General features: G+C 46.1%; 7 protein-coding genes and 1 non-coding gene across 11 annotated transcripts; 5 read left to right on the forward strand and 3 right to left on the reverse strand.

The window, feature by feature from the left end:
- The first annotated feature begins 2,187 nt into the window (after window positions 1-2,187).
- On the forward strand, window positions 2,188-4,376 carry Fie (Fire exit). Its single transcript, XM_064692887.1, has 4 exons — window positions 2,188-2,690; window positions 3,203-3,584; window positions 3,651-3,787; window positions 3,850-4,376. Exons 1-4 carry the CDS (start codon window positions 2,454-2,456, stop codon window positions 3,937-3,939), a joined length of 846 nt encoding a protein of 281 aa, XP_064548957.1. The 5' UTR covers window positions 2,188-2,453; the 3' UTR covers window positions 3,940-4,376.
- LOC135435721 (U11 spliceosomal RNA) lies at window positions 2,760-3,021 on the reverse strand. The gene has a single exon (XR_010437416.1). It is a non-coding gene; the product is annotated as a U11 spliceosomal RNA (small nuclear RNA).
- On the reverse strand, window positions 4,295-6,921 carry Gr63a (Gustatory receptor 63a). Of its 2 annotated transcripts, XM_064692880.1 has the most exons (4): window positions 6,734-6,797; window positions 6,212-6,682; window positions 6,003-6,152; window positions 4,295-5,939 (listed from the first exon to the last, which is right to left on the reverse strand). In XM_064692880.1, exons 2-4 carry the CDS (start codon window positions 6,422-6,424, stop codon window positions 4,827-4,829), a joined length of 1,476 nt encoding a protein of 491 aa, XP_064548950.1. In that variant the 5' UTR covers window positions 6,425-6,682; window positions 6,734-6,797; the 3' UTR covers window positions 4,295-4,826. The 2 variants fall into 2 exon arrangements, with proteins under 2 accessions (XP_064548950.1, XP_064548949.1); XM_064692879.1 differs by having other exon boundaries at window positions 6,212-6,921.
- A 5-nt stretch (window positions 6,922-6,926) lies between these two features.
- Cdc37 (cell division cycle protein 37) lies at window positions 6,927-8,622 on the forward strand. The gene is made up of 4 exons (XM_064692885.1): window positions 6,927-7,086; window positions 7,147-7,350; window positions 7,419-8,078; window positions 8,142-8,622. The coding sequence occupies exons 1-4, from the start codon at window positions 7,054-7,056 to the stop codon at window positions 8,436-8,438; spliced, it is 1,194 nt and encodes a 397-aa protein (XP_064548955.1). The 5' UTR covers window positions 6,927-7,053; the 3' UTR covers window positions 8,439-8,622.
- A 40-nt stretch (window positions 8,623-8,662) lies between these two features.
- LOC135435712 (dnaJ homolog subfamily B member 13) lies at window positions 8,663-9,877 on the forward strand. Its single transcript, XM_064692886.1, has 2 exons — window positions 8,663-9,655; window positions 9,712-9,877. Exons 1-2 carry the CDS (start codon window positions 8,671-8,673, stop codon window positions 9,825-9,827), a joined length of 1,101 nt encoding a protein of 366 aa, XP_064548956.1. The 5' UTR covers window positions 8,663-8,670; the 3' UTR covers window positions 9,828-9,877.
- Window positions 9,878-10,002: 125 nt separating this feature from the next.
- Window positions 10,003-13,207, forward strand: Patj (patj). Its single transcript, XM_064692878.1, has 2 exons — window positions 10,003-11,829; window positions 11,884-13,207. The coding sequence occupies exons 1-2, from the start codon at window positions 10,297-10,299 to the stop codon at window positions 12,946-12,948; spliced, it is 2,598 nt and encodes an 865-aa protein (XP_064548948.1). The 5' UTR covers window positions 10,003-10,296; the 3' UTR covers window positions 12,949-13,207.
- On the reverse strand, window positions 13,199-13,799 carry JTBR. The gene has a single exon (XM_064692888.1). The coding sequence runs from the start codon at window positions 13,752-13,754 to the stop codon at window positions 13,290-13,292; it is 465 nt and encodes a 154-aa protein (XP_064548958.1). The 5' UTR covers window positions 13,755-13,799; the 3' UTR covers window positions 13,199-13,289.
- A 329-nt stretch (window positions 13,800-14,128) lies between these two features.
- On the forward strand, window positions 14,129-17,933 carry LOC135435710 (mastermind-like domain-containing protein 1). 3 transcript variants are annotated; one of them, XM_064692882.1, is made up of 4 exons: window positions 14,129-14,368; window positions 14,650-14,784; window positions 16,358-16,996; window positions 17,414-17,933. In XM_064692882.1, the coding sequence occupies exons 1-4, from the start codon at window positions 14,251-14,253 to the stop codon at window positions 17,815-17,817; spliced, it is 1,296 nt and encodes a 431-aa protein (XP_064548952.1). In that variant the 5' UTR covers window positions 14,129-14,250; the 3' UTR covers window positions 17,818-17,933. The 3 variants fall into 3 exon arrangements, with proteins under 3 accessions (XP_064548952.1, XP_064548951.1, XP_064548953.1); XM_064692881.1 differs by lacking the exons at window positions 16,358-16,996; window positions 17,414-17,933 and adding exons at window positions 15,021-15,665; window positions 15,730-16,271 and having other exon boundaries at window positions 14,135-14,368; XM_064692883.1 differs by lacking the exons at window positions 14,129-14,368; window positions 16,358-16,996; window positions 17,414-17,933 and adding exons at window positions 14,409-14,510; window positions 15,021-15,665; window positions 15,730-16,271.
- Window positions 17,934-19,858: the final 1,925 nt, after the last annotated feature.

Here is a 19,858-nt window from a genome sequence, read left to right on the forward strand (position 1 = left end):
CTGTGCTGGAGGGGGACGGGGAGGGCAGGTCGAAAAAACCAATCAAAAGAGCGTTGCGAACGCAAATTGAACGCCAAATGGCTGGAAGATGATATTTCAATACTTGAAGCGGTCCAGGCTGAGGCCATAAATTATGATCGGGGCGACGCCTGCGCGTAGTTGCTTACTTTTTTGCAGTTATGATTATCGCGCCAGGTTGAGGCCGAGCAACTGAGAGAGAGAGAGAGAGAGAGAGAGAGAGAGGGAGAGGGAGAGAGAGGGAGACGAGCTGTTGTGTTGTGTGCAAACAAATGTAAAAAATTTTTAATTGACTTTTGGATTTGCGCCACCGCCAGTTGCACTTTTTATGGCCCCTCGCGTGCATGCAGCTTAAAAGTTAATAAAACACGCCCAATGATAACAAGCCGCAAACCACAACAGAACAGCGCATATTTTGCCCCTGAGGTCTTCATCATGCCCAAGCCCAGCCTCATCCCCATCCTCATCATCATCATCAAGAACTTGCTGCTGCTGCTGTTGGAAACATTGTGAGTCCGCGCCAGCTCGTAGAAAAACAATCAATTAAGCGTGCAAGTAGCTGACACAGGAGGAGCGCCAGTTGCCAATGGCAATACCAATGCCAACTGGCACGACTTCAGCTTCAGCTCCAAGTCCAAGTCCGAGTCCGAGTCCGACTTTGACTTTGAGTCTGACTCTGATTCGCATTCGCATTGCCCCCGTGGCCAGCGCCGGCTACGACTGGCGTTTTATGGCCTGTTTTGGCAAAATTTATGTTACATTTTTATAGTTCAGTGTAAATTGACTTTTAAAATGTAAAATTTATCATAGCAAACGGCGGCCCGTTGCCGGGCTTAGGCAACACTTTAATTGCTTTATTTTCGTATATGCCGCCCAGATCTGGCAACGCTGCGACCGGAAAGCAGAATCCGAAGCTTGCGTCAAAAGCTCGCACGTCGCGATAAACATCTGCGCGGACTCAAGCACAGCCAAAATAAAAACAACCCTCAAAACTTGAAAAAGCTCATAAGCCGAATCATGAATACCCTTTGGTAAATTTAGAATAAAGAGTTCAGAAATCGGTAATTTGGTTTTTGATGAAATATAATTCAAATTCATCCGTTTAGCTCGTTTATTTTTAATAGGTATTTTGAACGAAGGGATATTAGTGTTACATATGTAAGCGTGTGTGCGTGTGGACGCGTGTGTGTTAGTGTATGCATGCATGCATGTATGTATGCATTTATGTATACATATATGTTTTCTGATACCAAACGCACTCCAAGCTTTTTTGTTGCTATGCTGCCAATTTAAAAAAAAAACAAATTTCTACCAAATGCTCTCCTCCTCGATTCTCAAAAATTCAAGTAGGCTCTGCTGCAACGGCCAATGGACCACTTGAGTCGGTGGAGCGGGTAAGTAGATAAGTAGAAATGCATGTAGCTGTATGTATGTAGGTGTATGTATGTATGCATGTATGTATGCATGTATATATGTATGTATCCCGACATGTATGCATGTTTGCATATATGCAAAAACCAGCATGCATACATGTATGCACAAAAAGGGATACATATATATGCAAACTTAAACTAAAATAATCATCCAAATCATTCTGTATGTCTAATAGACGTCATCTACGCAAGAAAGTAGAAATGCATGTAGGTGTATGTATGTAGGTGGATGTATGTATGTATGTATGCATGCATGTATGCATGCATGTATGTGTGCATGTATATATGTATGTATCCCGACATGTATGCATGTTTGCATATATGCAAAACCAGCATGTATACATGTATGCACAAAAAGGGATACATATATATGCAAACTTAAACTAAAATAATCATCCAAATCATTCTATATGTCTAATAGACGTCATCTACGCAAAAAGTAGAAATGCATGTAGGTGTATGTATGTAGGTGGATGTATGTATGTATGTATGCCTGCATGTATGCATGCATGTATGTATGCATGCATGTATGCATATATGCATGTATGCATATATGCATGTATGCATATATGTATGTATGTATGTATTCATGTATATATGTTGTATCCCGACATGTATGCATGTTTGCATATATGCAAAACCAGCATGTATACATGTATGCACAAAAAAGGATACATATATATATGCAAACTTAAACTAAAATAATCATCCAAATCATTCTGTATGTCTAATAGACGTCATCTACGCAAGGACATAGATAGTTTTCATAGAAAACCAACAAGTGAAAGCTTTTTGAGTATCAAAACAAACCTTGGAACAGTTTCCAGTACTGCGTAGATAGTTTCCATAGAAAACCAACAAGTGAAAGCTTTTTGAGTATCAAAACAAACCTTGGAACAGTTTCCAGTACTGCGTCGCCTTCGCCGTGCGCGGTTCGCACGAAAGCTTTTACGTGGGAGCCGCAAATGTAGCCCCAACCCTCGAAGCTTCATTTGCAATTGAATGACGAAACAGTTTCACCACCGCCAGCAGCTAAGGTTGAGAGCCAAAGGAAAAATCCATAAATTGATTGAAGAAGGAGCACAAGCAGAAACTTGGAAAAAACTCCGGAAAATGCTGCTGCCCACGATCAAAACGGGCGGCATCTGGAACTGTCGCCAGATCTGGGACATGTTAATGTCACCAATGTCGCCGCGCAATCTGCGCACCACAGCGCTGCTGACGAGCATCTACCAGATGGTAAGTGATAGCCACCACCACCTTCTCCCACTCTTACGTAAGCAGCTGCAGTCTGAAGGATTGATTTATGGGGGCGCAGCGCACGGACCGCCGGCACGCAGACGAATCCGCAATCCGGCTGTCACCAACGTGCAGCCACCTGCCCCTAAATACAAAAATTACGCACTGGATATGCAAAGCCATACCCCACTGAGCACGTCAGAACCCATCAAAGGCGGCAATATAGCGCACGCCCCCACCCACGAGGAGCGTATGGACGAGCCAACGGCGCAATGCGTCTGCAATTTGCGAGTTCCTAACGTTGGAACGTGCTAAGACGAGCGCCCTTTTTGAATCAAGTCGTGACACGAGACGCATATTCATCTGCACAGTGCTTAAACCGGTTGTGAATTATTGGCGCAACTGCCGAAAAATAAGTCCAGAGAACTTAGACAGCCCTGCAAGATCTGCAAAGTTGTATTTGAAATGAGAATTCATGTATTTTTAAACTCTACTCCTTTATTTTCCTGCAGCTCATTGCCCATGCGGTACTTTTCGTGGTGATGCTCTGTCTGTCGCATGTGGAGCAAATGCGTCATCTGCTCGATTTGGATATTTTGGATCAGAAGGACAGCGGATTCTACAACATGTCACCATTTCACAATGATATGCGCCTCAAAACCGCAGCTCAACTGGCGGATGCCACCGAAAATGCACTCTATGTACTGGCGGGCATAATCATCGTTTATGCCCTGAGCACCATATCCTTGTTCTTCGGCGTGTTCAAGAATAAACCCGGTCTGATTATACCCTGGCTGGTGGTCGAGTTTCTGGGCCTGATTGCCCTTGCCGTCTTTGTATTTATGCTCAAGGATACAAAAATACCCATGATCTTTGGCGGACAGGAATCGTATTGTGAGTATATCATGGACATTTTTGGAGGTTATGTTCAGTGTTAAGATCTGTTTGTTTCTTTTTTAGTTATCATTTGTTATACGCTGCTCTGCGTGGATGCTATCAAGTGGTATGCTATGCATAGCTTCTATCAAAGTCTACGCACCATGAACAAATTGCGAGAGATTGCAACGGTGGCCATACCCTGTCCAGCCCCGGGCGCTGTAAGTGTTGACCCCCAACCTAGGTTGTCTATAAAACTGATTCTTAATCATTTTCTTTGCAGATACCCTATCAGTTCCGCAGGGAGCACATGTATTTGGGCAGCAACGGTTACAAACATATTCTGACTGAATCCCCTGATGGACAGGGTTAAACGGCAGTCGCTAAGAAACGCTTCGGGATACAGACGAATTCATCATACCCTCTCCCAATCCCCAACGCCATCGAACTTCCAGCATCAAGTGTCTTACATTTTTTTCAATTTATTTTAGTTTTTATTGATTTTATTAGCGTTTTTGGAACGTGTGTGATATGGAAAAGGAGGAACAGAGATAACTATTTTAGATAGAGAATGCAGCGCAAAAAGGGTTATGCACACAGATAGATACACTATATTCTTATGGCATTATATACACAATACATACATAACCCGTCCCGAAGCCCAGCAATTTATTATATTGTGCTAGATACTCATTAACTATTTTCAATGTAGTGCTTAAACTTAACTATTTAATCTCATAGTACGTTTGTCGACAATTTAACTTAATTTAAATATGCATAAAAATAAATGTGTGTTAACCGGGATTCGAACCTAGTGCCTACTGCGTCACAGTACCAACAGTTGCGCGTTGCGCCACAGTACGAGCGTGACGCGGCGTGCCAAAAAGGTATATGTATGACATACAATATAATGTCTGCCTTTGCTTATATAGTCTTCTCTTTTGCTCACACTGCTGTGTTACCAGGGGCATTTCCCATTGGCCAATTGAATTTGACCGTTTAATTTAAACATTAATTTCTGCTTGAGTTGAATTTCAAATACGCATTTCGGCTATAGCAGTTTATTTCAAAAATTTTCAATAGGCCTATTTTTTGTGGCACAAATAACAAATAATAGAAAAATTTATTTCATTCGGCTCTTGTTGCCTGTTAAATCGTATACTTCTAATAACTATGCTAATATATTGTTCTATACCTTTGTTTACCTTTTTCTTTATTTTTTATGTAGTGGCCTTACAGCAGGCCTTACCTTGACCCATTTTAACCCTTGCGGCCACGCCCAGATCGGCCGACTGGTATTGTAGTTGTTGTAGCTGTGGGTGCCAGGGTGGAGCTGGGAGTGCCCAGCAAGGTCATGTCATTACCCAAACTGTCCATCAACATGTCGGCCACGGTCACATTTGAGTTGCCATCGCCGTCGCCCTTGTCCGTCGGAATGCTGATCTGGAACTGCAGCAGCACCACCAAATAGGTGACCATGGTGGTGATCAGGCCCTTGAACAGAGTCCGATTGACATCGAAGAAGCCGCCGCAATTGATGTTCGATGGATTCATTTCGGTGGCGCGCAAAAACATGTTGATCTCCGTCTGGGCATCCGAGTTCATCCAATTGAGTTCGACCATCAGAAGTTTCTTTTGGAAATTCGTGCGCACATTGACCGAGGCATAGTGGGCCTCATCGCAAATGTAGAAGAGTAGTCCGATATTCCAGAGCGCCGTTATGGTCAATCCGATATCCTTAATGCCGAATCCTTCCGACAGCTGTGACATGAGTCCATAAATTGACAGAGTGATGATAAAGAACAAATAGAGACTCATGAATACAAAGGTGTAGCACAGCGCATTGCCCATGTCCCGGGTCAGCTTGCTCAGGCGCAGCCAGAGGACACGATAGTCCGCCACCATGGCGGCGGGACCAATGTGCTTCAGTGCCTTCTGAAAGCGCTCCGCCAGCAGATAGGCCGTTGTGCTGATTGCCTCGCAGATGAGGAACCACCAGCCGCCCAGCATGGCTGTCAAATTGTCCAGTATACAGTAGGGCACCACTTGATTGAGATTGAAATCCGACATGGTTATGTGGATGATGACCACGGACAGCACCGACAGTATGGGCAGCACGATGGCAATGTAGATCGCCTTCTGGCGGAGATTTAGCGGCAAACTGTGACCCGAAATTTGATAGTAGAGCACCTCAAAGTCATCCCAGTCGTTGAACAAGAGCGCTATCTTCTTGGCCTCCAGCCAAAGTATGGGTATTATTATAATTGGCAGAATATTGACCAGGAATAGATATGCGATGACCGCCTCCTCGAAGGGTCCGCTCAGCGAGCGCACAATGTGGATTCGATTGTTGGCCACGTAGCCAACGTAGAACTGCATCAATCGTATGATTAATCAGAATATTCCCCTTATGTCCACTGGAAAGGAAAAACTCACCGCTAGCAAAACGAAGAAAACAACCGAATAGACAAAAGGCGCCGAATTTAGAGCAAATTTGGCGCGAGAGGGACCACGGCGCACAATGGGCAGAACCCCGATGATCCGTAGGAACCAATTAACCGGCGCAATACTGCGATAAAAGACGCTCTAGCAGAACAAACGTCGTTTAATAATTTGGAATTAAAATCTTTTGATTCGTTGCTTACCGGGGTAAAGTCGGGATTATTGGAGCCCACGGTGCTTATGGAACCTCGTTTCTTATCATTTGTCGGCTGTATATAGTCGTTGTCCAAACGTTCAGCCAATCCAATAGAATACTTCCGTACTCCTTGAAGATAGGCCTGCGCATTGCCGCTGTTTATGGGCTTGGCATTCAGAAATACCGTGTCTGCCTTTTTGCGTCTATAATAGCTGGCCATTGTTCTTGAACTGTGAGCATTTTTTACACCTTACTAGCTGCCTTGGCACAGACACGGCCATTAAAAATGCATTTAACCTCGCCCTCTATTTGTTTCTTCTTGTTTGCATTGCAAGAACAACTTGAGTTTCCTGTTGATTTCGTTTGTTTGTCTTCTGCATGCATTAACCTTAACCATGTGTCCCAATTTCAAATTTTTATGAGTGGCGCGCAACTGCTTGAACTTTCGCAATATTGCTGTTTAACAGCACTGTCAAACCTATCGAAATCGATTGAGCTATCGAGAAATGGATTTTTTAGAGCTAGTTACTTAAATACGTTCAAATCATGAAACGGACTTCAAATTCAAGTGTGGACCATAAATTTAAGCCAGTTGCATATTCAACTTTAAGAGAAGAATATCATAATTTTTTCGTCATTTATTGTTGGGGAAACTACTGAAGAGAAGTTTTTGTTTTTTAAGTCACTGACACAGTGTCAGGTATAAATACCATCGATATTAAGCAGCTCAACCAAATATAAATTCATTAATCGATAAATTGATTTTAGTGCAACACTAGCTACATTTCTAGAACTTGCAGAAAAAGGCCGAAAAAAAAAACAATAAATTACAAAAATTCAATAAGCAATATGGTCGATTACAGCAAATGGAAAAATATTGAGGTGCGTAGTTTTAGAACAAACTTGAGGAATTAAATTAATCACAGCTTAAATTTCTCGCAGATTTCGGACGATGAGGACGAAACACACCCAAACATCGACACGCCTTCGCTGTTTCGTTGGCGGCACCAGGCGCGCGTCGAACGCATGGCCGAATCCGAGAAGGAAAAGGAGGAGCTGAAGAAGAAACGACAGAGCTATCAGGCGCGACTGATGAATGTTAAGGAGCTTATCAGTAAAAAAGAGGGTGACGAAGTGGCATTGAAGGTGAATATGAGCAGAACAACCTGTTATCAATAATTTATTAAAGCTCGCATCCGCTATTTATATCACAGAAAGAACTGGAAAAAATTGAAAACGAGGGAAAGGAACTTGATCGCCAAGAAAATGAGTTGCTGAAGCGGGAGAAGAAGGCGCCGTGGAATGTCGACACAATAAGCAAACCTGGCTTCGAGAAAACAGTAATTAACAAAAAGCCGCCGCGCAAATCAGCCGAGGACCTGACCGAAGAGGAACGCGAGCAGCGCATGAAACAGTTCGTCAAGGAAAACGAGAAGCTGTGTAAGCAGTATGGCATGTTGCGCAAGTACGACGACTCCAAGCGTTTCCTGCAGGAGCACTTGGATCTGGTATGCGAGGAGACGGCAAACTATCTAGTTATATGGTCAATCAATTTGGAAATGGAGGAGAAACACGACCTAATGGCACACGTGGCACATCAGTGCATCTGCATGCAATACATTCTGGAGCTGGCCAAGCAATTGGATGTGGATCCGCGCGCCTGTGTTAGCTCATTCTTCTCCAAAATTCAACAATGTGTGCCTGAGTACCGTCAGCAATTCGAGAGCGAAATTGAGGGCTTCAAGGAACGCATCCAGAAGAGAGCACAGGAAAAGTTACAGGAGGCCATGGCACAGCTGGAAGAGGAGGAGAAACAGGAGCGTATGGGTCCCGGCGGTCTGGATCCCGCTGACGTTTTTGAATCCCTGCCCGAGGTGAGTTTAATTACAACTAAATAAAAATTGCATACTATATGATAACTTTTTTGCTTCGAACAGGAACTTAAAGCTTGCTTTGAATCGCGTGACATTGAGCTATTGCAGAAGACTATAGCGACCATGCCGGTGGATCAGGCCAAGTATCACATGAAACGTTGCGTTGACTCTGGCCTGTGGGTGCCAAATGCCGCCGATATGCAGCTGGGCAATGATGAGTCGGAGGCCAAAGATGACGAGACGGCGACAAATGAAACGTCAACGGAGAAGGAGAAATCTAAATCGCAGAGCGATAAAAGTGCCGACTCCTCCAAGGAGGAGCCCATTTATGCTGGCGTTAGCACCGACGACGTTGACTGATCCTTCAGCGCTGTTATTGCATGTTACACTATAAGTTTAATCTTAATATACTGCCCATTTGTTCAACAAAGTCAGTTGGTGTGAAGTTTGAGAGAAACCAACTAAATTTTCAGTAAATTGGGCTTGAGCTTTCAATCAAATTCAAGCTGTCACCGTGAATATATACTCCCGATAATTAAAAATACGTTTATTTAGTTTCTCTATATATATATATATATATTTAACTATCGCAATGAACCGTCCCGAGCTGGACTACTACGCTGTCCTGGACATGCCGCGCAATGCCAGCAAGGAGCAAATTACGTTGGCCTACCGCCGCATGGCAGTTCGTTTGTGCCCGCATCGGGACAAGAAATACGAGATGGACTTTGTGCCGCTGGCGCAGGAGGGCAAACTGACGCACCTGTCGCCCATGAGCGAGACCAAACAATGGGCCTATATCAATATGGCATTCGATGTGCTGGGCCACGATCTATACCGTGCCATCTATGATCGCTATGGTGAAGCGGGCCTTTTTGAGGGCGTGATGCTGCCCAATGGCTATTTTCCGCCCTATCAATATCATGGCGATCACATGAAGGTTTACGAGCAGGTCTTCGCCAGCTACTCGCCGTTTGCCAATGTCATAGACGCCATTACCAATCCGCCCAGTTTGTATGCCACCAGGGAGCACGGCATTGGCGTGCGCCACAAGGATGCCAATACGGAGCGCATTATACATTTGTCCTTGGAGGAGGTGCGCACCGGCTGTGTAAAGCTGATGCATGTTTGGCGCCAAGAGATTGTCGATAAAAAGGAATCACGTCTGGAGAAGCGCAAGCACACACTCAAGCTAATCATACGGCCGGGAACCACGGCCGGCACGCGCTACTGCTTTAAGGAGGAGGGTGATAGTTATCCCACGACCATACCCGGCGATATTATATTCATTGTCGCCGATAAGCCGCATCCCACATTTGAGCGGCGCAATATGCACGACCTGGTCTATCGCTATGACATCAATCTGGCCCAGGCTTATACTGGTTTCGTGTTTTTCGTTGATACCCTGGACAAGCGTAACCTGAAGATTGTCATTTCGGATGTAGTTACTCCGGGCTACCAGAAGATCGTGCCACTCGAGGGATTGCCCAAGTGCCGTAATTTGGATGCGGTGATGGCAATTAAGCAAGCCAATAAGCGAATTGAAGAGTTTGGCGATCTTATAATTGAGTTTAATTGTACAAATTGATTATCAAAACAAACAATAGCTCGACTAATTACGGTTTATTTACAGACATATTTCCAAAATATCTGACACCAGAGATGAAGACATTGACCCGTGATTTCTACAAGGAGTTCCGTAGGATGGAACAGCAACTGGAAGATGAGGAGAAGCTGCATATGAAGTGAATAATTGTATTTGATTTTATTTAAATTGTGCAAATACAAATTAACTGTGATTTGAAAATCGCACTCATTCCGCATGCAGCAGCATACGGGGCGTAAGGTATCGATAGTTCAGTGAGGTATCGATAAATCGATAGGGTGTTCAATTTTTACGAACAGGTAAAACATAGCATAATTAAAAAACAGCAAGAAAAACAACAAAGAATAATAATTTGTGCCAACCCAAAAACACATAAAAAAAAAACTAATTATATCAGAGTGTTGAATTTCGACGTAAGCTCATAAAAAACACTGGAAATTCAGCTAAAAACCAAACTGATTTTTGGCCTACATAATTTAATTACTGACACCTGTGCAGTACGCCCCCCTCCAACCCCGCTCAGGGCCAAAGCAACGGAAATACCAGCGATACGCTTCAGTGCAAGTGGAGGCTAGCTAGCTGACCACACCCACATCCAAGGCAGAGCTAAAAATGCACCTGAGCGCCGATATTTCCAGTGCCTTGCAGCAAATCGAAGCTGTGAAAAAGGGCATCGATGAGTCTGAGGATGTGAAGCTGCAATTGCAGACGGCGGACAGTTTAAATACTATACTGGGCATACTAACAGATCCAGTTTTCCGCACCATTGCCCATGTGCAGGAGTCGCTGTACGAGCTGGGCATACAGCTGGGCCAGCATCCGTCCATGTTGCCGAATGACTTTGACATCGATGTCTCAGGGAATCTGGTGCTCAGCCTGAATGGCGGGGATGTTATGTACGATTCGTCGGCGCCAGCTAGTCCGGACAAGTCCAGCTCAACGGGCGAGGTAGAGGCGCGTCCACAGAGCCAAAACTCCAAGTCGGCCGCCGCCGATTTATATGCCACGGACTATGCCCAAATCCAGGCCATTGAGCTGGTCAACGATGGCACAGGCTTGGGCTTCGGCATAATTGGGGCACGCAACTCGGGCGTCATTGTGAAAACCATCTTGCCAGGCGGCGTGGCGGATCGTGATGGACGCCTGCGATCCGGCGATCACATTCTGCAAATTGGCGATGTCAATCTGCACGAGATGGTATCCGAGCAGGTGGCCGCGGTGCTGCGTCAATCGGGCACACATGTGCGCCTCGTGGTGGTCCGTCCCATTGAGCAGAGCCTGCCCATGCCACAATATGCCTTGGAGCCGGGCAGCGCTGTGGTGCCCACGCGCGTGCTCGTCGATCCTGCCGAGCTGGAGCGCTATCTCATCTCGACCGGCTATCCGGAGATCTTTGGCGAGAGCTCGACGGCGTCCACGCCGCAAACGACCACGGAGGATGACCGTTTCGTGTATCGCGGCGAGACTTCGATGCTCATTGATCCCAGCATTGATCTGGACGAGCTGCTGGCGCTGCCCGAAACGGAGAAGCTGCAGGTGGAGCTGAAGAAGGATGCCAACGGCTTGGGCATCACCATTGCCGGTTATGTGTGCGAAAAGGAAGAGCTCTCGGGCATCTTTGTGAAGAGCGTCTCGCCGGGATCAGCGGCGGATCTGAGCGGACGCATACGCGTCAACGATCGCATCATTGAGGTAGACGGCCAATCGCTGCAGGGCTATTCCAATCACCAGGCTGTCGAGCTGCTGAAGAAGTCAGGCCAGGTGGTCAATCTGCGCCTCGAGCGCTATTTGCGCGGTCCCAAATATGAGCAGCTGCAGCAGGCCATCGCCGCAAATGCCAACGAAAAGCTGCCCACCAGTGCACCTGGCACACCCTCGCGTGCGCCCTTGCCAACGCCCTCATCCACTGCCACAGCAGGCGCCAGCATATCGTCTGCAACAGCGACCTCCAGGGAGCTGGAGGATGAGACACTGCCCGCGCCAGACGCCTTCATGATGACCACGCCACCCTCGAGCTCGCTGGCCACCACCACAACGCTGAGCAGCTTTGGCGCTGGCAAGCAATTGGTGGCAGTGCGGGATTCTCTCGAAGGCGCGCCCAAGATTATACCAACGGATGTGGTCCAGCTGGCCGATAAGCAGGAGGTAAGCATCGCATAACTTCGATATACAGCTGATGCTCACATTTTCTTTTTGCAGGCGGCTGTGCATGCCAAGAACTCTAGTCTTATCACGCGCCACAAGTACCACATGGATCCGGAGCTCAGCGAGGAGATCGAGGCGGAGATTGTGCGCAAGTGGCAAAAGATTGTGGGCCCCGATATGGAGGTGATTGTGGCACAGATCAAAAAGTTTGCCGTCGGCGGCCTGGGCATCTCGCTGGAGGGCACCGTTGATGTGGAGGGAGGACGAGAGGTGCGTCCGCATCATTATATACGCTCCATACTGCCCGACGGCCCGGTCGGTGTCAATGGCGTGCTGCGCTCGGGGGATGAGCTGCTGGAGGTTAACGGCGAGCGTTTGCTGGGCATGAATCATCTGGAAGTTGTGGCCATATTGAAGGAGTTGCCCTTGGACGTGCGCATGGTGTGTGGCCGCAGCAAGGCGACCACGCTGCTGCCCTTCTCCGATGACACCTTAAAGAAACTGAGCAATAATTTTGAGAACTTGCTGCCGGCCACGGATCGTCTGGTGAAGGCCAAGTCCGACGGCAGCCTGGCCACAGCTGGCTCAGTGGGCGATGCGGACTCCGTGGCCGTGGCGGCCTCGTCGTTCAACAAGCTGAAATCTCGCTCCTTGGAGCCGCTCACTGGCCTGGCCATGTGGTCGTCGCAGCCGCAAATAATTGAGCTGCTGAAAGGGGATCGCGGTTTGGGCTTTTCCATTCTGGACTACCAGGATCCCTTGGACTCGAATGATACGCTGATTGTCATACGCTCGCTGGTGCCCGGCGGCGTGGCTCAGCTGGATGGCAGGCTTATACCGGGCGATCGCCTGCTCTTTGTGAACTCCATTAATTTGGAGAACGCTTCGCTGGATCAGGCCGTGCAGGCCTTGAAGGGCGCACCCAAGGGCGTAGTGCGCATCGGTGTGGCCAAGCCACTGCCAATGACGGATAACTCGCTGAAGGCGTGCAGCAATGCCAGCACCACCAGCGAGGAGACACTCGATGCCCAGCAATCACCGCCAGCGCTGCCCACAGCGGCGCCTCCAACAGCAGCCAAGGGTGCAGAGCCGGATCTGATACCCGACTGGCGCAAGTAGCCGCTGCATTTGTATGCTGTTATTATATTTATATAGGAATTGGGCGCAAGTGCACCAAAAAAAAGTATGTTATGCGTATTCAATAGCACCAATTGTGTTGACCAGAGCCGCCACAATGGGCGCGGCTCGGCTTGTCCCTGATCCGGGACAGCTGCATTCCCGATAATCGCAATATATTTCATTCCCCCGAGTATTAGTTTAAGTGTGTGTGAATTTAATGTACTTAAAGCTAAATAAATTATGCAAATCGTTTACAATAGTTAATTTAATATATATTATATATATAAATGTATGTACACAATGATGCGTTGAGTATCCTTGGCGTGGCTGCTGCTCTGCGGCTACTGCACCCGGTTCAGCTGGCGCTCGATGCGCATATAGTTTCGCCTGGAGAGTATGCGATCCCGGGCATAGCTCACCAAATAGCTGAGCACGCCCAGCACAAATGCCATCGCCTCGAATTTGATGAAATTCCGCTGCTCGATGAGCGCCACTCGGTCGCAGCTCTTGGTCACAATCTCGCCGCTCTTGCAGCGCAGCACCTCCTTGTAGTGTGTGTGGATGCAGACGCCCAGGCTGCGGCTGACAATGTCGAACTCGGAGCACGGATGACACTCCTGGACCACAGTGTAGCTTTCGTGTCTCCAACAGGTCGAGTTGTTCTCTATGACGAATTGTTGGCCGCGACGACGCGCAAGGCTGCCCTCCGCAGCATAGCGGGATTCGATAATAAGCACTAGGATCGTCACCAGGGTGAGGGCGGTCAGGCCCAGGACCATGTGATGCCTTTGGCAGTTTTCAAGCATTTTAGTTTTAGATTTACTTATATTTGCAAAACAAAAAAAAAACTAAGATGAAAGTCGAGTTTGTTTTTGCTTTTACAGCTGTTGAGTCCAGGGCTGCAAGCAAGTACTCAATTATAAAGTTTACACGATACCGATATGATGTAGGAAGTTCGTAAGCCGAAATTTCCATTAAATATGTGTTGATAGGGCTCGAGTAAATATATAAGCAATTATGTTTAACAAAAAAGAAGAAAACTACAAACTATTCATAAAATTTAATTTACAATTATTAATGAACATTACAAACATTGTGAGTTGCCTTAGTTCGTTGATGCATTGCAGCAAGCATCGATGCCCGATTATCGATATTCATCGATAGTACAGGCTGTTTACGAAAAAGTAAAACATGCAAATGGCAAGGAAGGGACAGAGACCAAAACAATTACGAAGATAGCCTTAAAGAGAAACGTGGAAAATTTATGAAAAACTGTGAAAATTGTGTGGTGGCGCATAGAAAATGGTGCTGCGGTCGGGAATTATAATTCCATTTCAATTTCGCGATACTAAGAAGCTGCTCATGATTGGTGTGCCCGAGGAAAATCGAAATCTGAACATATGGGACTTGAAGAATGTTGGTAAGCCTTGTTAACGGACGGAGCGCTGCTGGTGCTGCCTGTCAGTGTCAGGGGGCAGGGGGCAGGGGCAACAACGCACGCTGCCGCTGCTGGCCGCCCCCAGGCCCAGGGCAGGTCGTTAAACTTAATTGCCTTTGAAAATGTATGTGTGTATAGAGAGCAACACCCAAATGTGCAAAGGCTGCAAAGCAGCATAGTAAATACATAAATTTGTGAATTGGACATTGGAATTGAGCGATTTTCTCTGTTTTGTTTCTATTTCTGCTTTATTTCGTTTGCAGTGCGCGCCGCATTTGGCATCTACAATTTCGAGTTCCGCAACAAAAAGATTGGCTTCAACATACCCGATGAGCTGCTGCTGCATTATTTGGCCCAACGTCACGACCTCACAAATTTCGTTATAGAAATCAGCCAAGGTAATTGCATTAGCCATATAAGTTAGCCGCGTTACAAACTAGCGTTTAAGCCCTTAACAACTTGGAGCCATTACATATATACATTTGTATATCAAAAAACTACAATATATATGAATGCCATGTGCGTTTATTGATCTGTGTATATAGATGCGGCAACCGCAAAACGTGCTTTGCTTGTAAGTCTCTCACAATTGCATTGTAATAAATATCCACATTGAAAATGCTTCCTCTTGCAGCCCTAGACGATGGTCACGCCAAGGAGCTGCTCTCCTACGAGCCTTCCTGCTCAATGGCTGCGTTGAAGCAGCAGCAGCAGCAACAACAGCAGCAGCAACACCATCATCCGCATCCGCTTCAGCACCATGTGCCACTGCCGCAGCGCTCCAATGAGAGCGGCAGTCATGCCCACGACTATGTGGCTGGTGGACCCTCGGCCTTGCCTGGATCACAGCCAAATTCGCCAGCGCTGCGCGTTTGCAATGAGCCTGTGGACTCGCCGTTGGAGCATGCAAACAACTCAAATTCGGAGCATGCAGATGCAGGCCAAAAAATGCGGCTCACACAAACCTATGCGGAACGCACGCCCGAATCGCTAACACAATCCATAGATCCCATGGACATAATACCCAAAGCAGAGTCGGAGTCCGAAGCGGAGCGTGTAGCAAGGGCCGCTCGCTATCAGGCACGGGTGCAGCAGCAGCAACAAGAGCAACAGCAACACCAACAACAACAGCAGCAACAACAACAGGCACAGGCATTGCAGCACGCGCTGCCTTCCCAGCAATTCTTTTCAAACTACACGCACAGTCTGCCGACTATGACTCCACCAAATACATCGCAACAGTCGCCTTACACGCCCGGCCTGATGAGTCGCTTTAGAAGTGAGTAGTCCTCGTGGAGACGGAAGATAATTTCGTAAGATTTATTAACTGATCTTGCTTGCAGAGCGCGGGGAACGCATGTCCAAGGACCAAAAGGAGCTGTACGTCAAGTTCTTTGAGGACAATCCCTGCATGCTGTCGAACCATCGCCGCCACGATGGCCTTACCGAGCCACTGTGGGCCAAGCTGGCGCACATGCTCAATAGTGTGCCGCAGGGAGCTGTCAAGAATGTGGAGGATTGGAAGCAAACATTTGATGCCTGGCGCTATCGCATTTTCATGTACACACGCTACAACTCCAAGCTGAGCATGTCGGAGACGAGCGATCCCAAGAACTTTAAGCCACTGACCGCAACTGATCAGAAGGCCTACGCCATGTGGACCAGTCACAAGCACATTGCACCGCCGGACTACGACAAAATGGATATGTTTGTGCCGCTGGACGAGAGCACCACGGCAACGAACAGTTACGACTACTAAGGCAAACCAAGCTCCAACCCCAGTGCAAATGTTAATTGATAATTGATAATCAGAACGAAGATGATGTGTACTTTAACTAATGCTAAGCGCTAAATACATTATGTTTAAGCAACATATATGAAACAACTATTTTTTTCTTTGATTAAGCAACTAGTTTTTAGTATTTCTTTTGTGTGTAATTCTTGTAACTAATCGCCTCTTTTTGTTTTCAGTGTACGATACCGCCTTGGAAAACTATGTGCTGCATCCGCAGTGCCGCTGTGGTGCCCAGAAGCTGCTCAACGATTCGCCCACACCGGAGGAGCCCACGAATTTGTGCCAGAGCAGCAGTGTCGTGGATGCAGCACCCTCGGCCTCAACGCTGGCGCTGCCTAGTTGCGATGATGATGAGCAGGAGAGCATGAAATACCGCATCGATAAGGCTAGCAGCGGCGCTGCGTCTGCGGAGCTCGGCATGCCCGCCTATGATCCGTGTTCGCCCAAAATGGACTATGATACGCAGGACGAGCTGCCGGATTCGCCGCACTCGCAGCACCAACAGCAGCAGCTGCAGCAGCAGGTGCCAACGGCGCCTTTACCCTTGCCGCCGCCACCTACACATATTCCGCATCATCATCAGCACGAGGAGGAGCAGCAGCAGCTGCTGCAAGAGCGTATACAGCACGAGTTCATGCTGCAGCAGCAACATCAGCATCAGCATTTGCAGCAACAACAGCATTTGGCGCTGCTGCAGCAACAGGAGCAGCAGCAACAACAACAGCAGCAACAACAACAACAACAACAGCAGCAACAACAACAGCAACAGGGCGTCAACATGGCCATAGCCACAACGGGCACAAATAACATTCGACGTGAGTTGAACAACAGATATGCAGAAAAGTATGCTATATTGAGAAATCTACAAAAGTCGCAAAGAAAATAATCTTTTAAGCTCTGTAAACTGTAGGTGGGTAAGAATGGGGACAGACGGAGACGTATAAATATATGTCTCCTTGGTCAGCATCAACAGCCGCATAGATCTACCCAAGATCAACTGGGATGTCCGTCCGCAAACCAAGACTTTAGAAGCCATAGATTGCCCCGTCTAATGGAAATCGATTGTCAGAGCTGTAGATACCAAATTTAATTCGCAGAACTCATAAAACATTCTTTGTCTTTAGTGTGGGGTAGAGAAAATAATGCCCAGGGTAGCTACTAGTCCTGCATGTTTTGCTCTGCATTCGACTAAGTAAATATTAATACTTAATACGCTCTCTCTTCACCCACAGAACGCAAGGAGCGCATGTCGAAACGGCAAAAGGAGCTGTACGTGCACTTTCTGCAACAGCATCAGTTCATTAACGACCATAGACGGAATGATCCCGTGCTGGATCCCTACTGGCTGAAGCTGGCCAATCTGTTGAATGCTGTGCCGCAGGGAGCCGTCAAGCATGTGACCGAATGGAAGCAGACGTTTGACAATTGGCGCTATCGCATCTTTTTGTATGCGCGCTACAACTCGAAGCTGCAGGATGAGGAGGCGCAGAATCCGCGCAACTTTAAGCCGCTGACACGCACCGACAAACAGGCGTACATTATGTGGATACGCAATCCGGACACTGCGCCGCCGGATCTAGATAAAATGCGCAACGTGTTCTGCAATCTGGAGGAGAATACAACGCATCAGGACTAAAAGCTAGCCGGTCTTAACCGGGCCGGCTAAACTGAAAGCGCTCTCGCTAATTGCCATTGTTCTAGTTCATAAGAGATGGTTTTCTATAAACATACATTTTATTGTTTTCATGTTAATGCTGTGTATTTTATAGCTGGAAATGCATTTTTCCTTTTTCTTTTTTCTTTTTGTTATGCTAATATATATAAATATTAATTCGGCGATTTGTACCTTTACATGCAAAAGCTTGAAGTGTGGAGAGCTCAAGAGACAAGTTTTTAACAAATTGCTGAGAGCATGTTTCTAACAGGCAACATAGTTTCGTATATAGTTCCGATTTCATATTCCATCTTCTTTCGAGAATTGGCCCAAGCCTTTCTTAAGCAAGGTCTTGCTTAAGTTACCTTGATGATACTTTTTGTTGTTAAGTTCTTGAAAGATTAACTTTTTGTTCTTCTATATATCTTGATCTATGCTAGCACTTAAGACTCATTATAGAGCTCAAAATTCTTATTAGAATGAGACTACTATATCTTATAGCTCTATAGGAAAAATTGCCAATCAAATTCTTGTTTGTGTACAAAATCAGTTTTTATTTCTAACATATTCGCATCTGACTTAGTTATTACAAAACTAACTGTGCTTCTAACAAATCAACCATATCTTTTCGAAATCGAACTACTATATAATCGAGCTCCAATAAGAATAATTGCACGGAAAGCGAGTTGCTGCTGAAAAGCACCCACTGTATGAATGTCTGCCATCTGCCATATAAGGCTTGTTTATTTTATACTTCTGCTTTTACTTTTACTTAAGCTTCAAGTGTCGCAAATCTTGAGGTGACAGCCAGAAATCCTGTGTTCAAGATCATACAAAGAACCTTCTGGCTTGCGTTCACTTTCAAACTCCTTTCGCGAATCGGCTTAAGCCGGTTATGCAGGGTATCCCTTCGTAAAGGAACCTTGAACTTTAATGGAGTTTCGTGTTCTGGCTGCACTTGTTGGACTGCAGTGCATTGTGTCTAGAATTTAAAGTTGACAAACTCCTTTCGATATTGCAGCATTGCTGCTTGTGTAAAACATATTGTGTACTGTGTACTTCCCTATCTGAGAAATACAAATCAAGATCTCTATGTAGACACCTACGTATCTCTAGGTAGACTTCTTATGCGTTGATTAATTTGCTGCCTGCGGGCGTACAGCATCCAATCTGTGGGTACTTGTCGCACATGCTTCGATTTGCTGCTCCGGCTGCTGCTGCTGCTGTTCGAAACTAATCCGGCGATCATTAATTAACAGTTCAATCAAATCGGATACGCTCAATGCCTGTCGACTGACGACTTTTTGGGCGCTACACAGAACTCTCTCGGCTTTATCGGCTAGTCCGACACTTACAAACATATCAACTTATGTGCTTAAATAACGAATAACTTCATCTTTTCTAAGCGAGCCGGTTGGCTTTTTGTCTGCATTATAATTTATTTTATTTCTTGCAAGTTTCTTTTTTTCATTTATAAAATATAGCTGTTAGAAATTGCATTTAATTGTGCAAAGTGCAACAATATAATATAAATCGTGTTTGGAAATAACAGAAAATTTATATATTATATGCCACATAAATTAATAACTTAAATGAGCGTATCGGAGTCTTTGCAAAATGGCTCGTAAACTGCTCCAGCTGTTCCAATAGCACGTCCGTTCTGTCCGTTCTGACCAACTGTCTGTCTCTTATCGTCGGCCAATTGCCATTACTAATAAAGATAAATGAATGTGCGCTCATTAAAAATGTGTTCCAAGACATTGAGCTAGGTTATTGGCTGTGAATCGACTATTGGATTTGCGGCATGTTCTCCGAACTACCATCTACTCGATCTGGCTCTGGCTATGGCTGTCAGTTCATATCTATTCCAGATCTGTAGCATTCAGTCAAGCGTTCAAGATCAATATTCTCAATATATTTGCATATACACACGGCACTCTGTCGTATTGAAAACCGTAGGCCGTGCCAGTTGACAGCCTCCGCTGGGTGGCACTGGATTTATAAGTTATGACAAGTGGGCTAA

Source organism: Drosophila montana, unplaced genomic scaffold, assembly GCF_035044405.1.
Source record: "Drosophila montana isolate Dmon_TW-CO22-7 unplaced genomic scaffold, ASM3504440v1 contig_3661_1, whole genome shotgun sequence".
NCBI classification, from domain to species: Eukaryota; Metazoa; Arthropoda; class Insecta; order Diptera; family Drosophilidae; genus Drosophila; species Drosophila montana.

Coding starts and splice junctions, on each gene's coding strand:
- Fie (XM_064692887.1), top strand. CDS start 2,454: ATGACGAAACAGTTTCACCACCGCCAGCAGCTAAGGTTGAGAGCCAAA. Junction 2,691..3,202: donor TGACGAGCATCTACCAGATG/GTAAGTGATAGC, acceptor ATTTTCCTGCAG/CTCATTGCCCATGCGGTACT. Junction 3,585..3,650: donor TGGCGGACAGGAATCGTATT/GTGAGTATATCA, acceptor TTTCTTTTTTAG/TTATCATTTGTTATACGCTG.
- Gr63a (XM_064692879.1), bottom strand. CDS start 6,424: ATGGCCAGCTATTATAGACGCAAAAAGGCAGACACGGTATTTCTGAAT. Junction 6,153..6,211: donor ATAATCCCGACTTTACCCCG/GTAAGCAACGAA, acceptor TTGTTCTGCTAG/AGCGTCTTTTATCGCAGTAT. Junction 5,940..6,002: donor TTTTCTTCGTTTTGCTAGCG/GTGAGTTTTTCC, acceptor CGATTGATGCAG/TTCTACGTTGGCTACGTGGC.
- Cdc37 (XM_064692885.1), top strand. CDS start 7,054: ATGGTCGATTACAGCAAATGGAAAAATATTGAG. Junction 7,087..7,146: donor GCAAATGGAAAAATATTGAG/GTGCGTAGTTTT, acceptor AATTTCTCGCAG/ATTTCGGACGATGAGGACGA. Junction 8,079..8,141: donor TTTTTGAATCCCTGCCCGAG/GTGAGTTTAATT, acceptor TGCTTCGAACAG/GAACTTAAAGCTTGCTTTGA.
- LOC135435712 (XM_064692886.1), top strand. CDS start 8,671: ATGAACCGTCCCGAGCTGGACTACTACGCTGTCCTGGACATGCCGCGC. Junction 9,656..9,711: donor TCTTATAATTGAGTTTAATT/GTACAAATTGAT, acceptor GTTTATTTACAG/ACATATTTCCAAAATATCTG.
- Patj (XM_064692878.1), top strand. CDS start 10,297: ATGCACCTGAGCGCCGATATTTCCAGTGCCTTGCAGCAAATCGAAGCT. Junction 11,830..11,883: donor AGCTGGCCGATAAGCAGGAG/GTAAGCATCGCA, acceptor TTCTTTTTGCAG/GCGGCTGTGCATGCCAAGAA.
- JTBR (XM_064692888.1), bottom strand. CDS start 13,754: ATGCTTGAAAACTGCCAAAGGCATCACATGGTCCTGGGCCTGACCGCC.
- LOC135435710 (XM_064692881.1), top strand. CDS start 14,251: ATGGTGCTGCGGTCGGGAATTATAATTCCATTTCAATTTCGCGATACT. Junction 14,369..14,649: donor ATGGGACTTGAAGAATGTTG/GTAAGCCTTGTT, acceptor TTTCGTTTGCAG/TGCGCGCCGCATTTGGCATC. Junction 14,785..15,020: donor CGTTATAGAAATCAGCCAAG/GTAATTGCATTA, acceptor TTCCTCTTGCAG/CCCTAGACGATGGTCACGCC.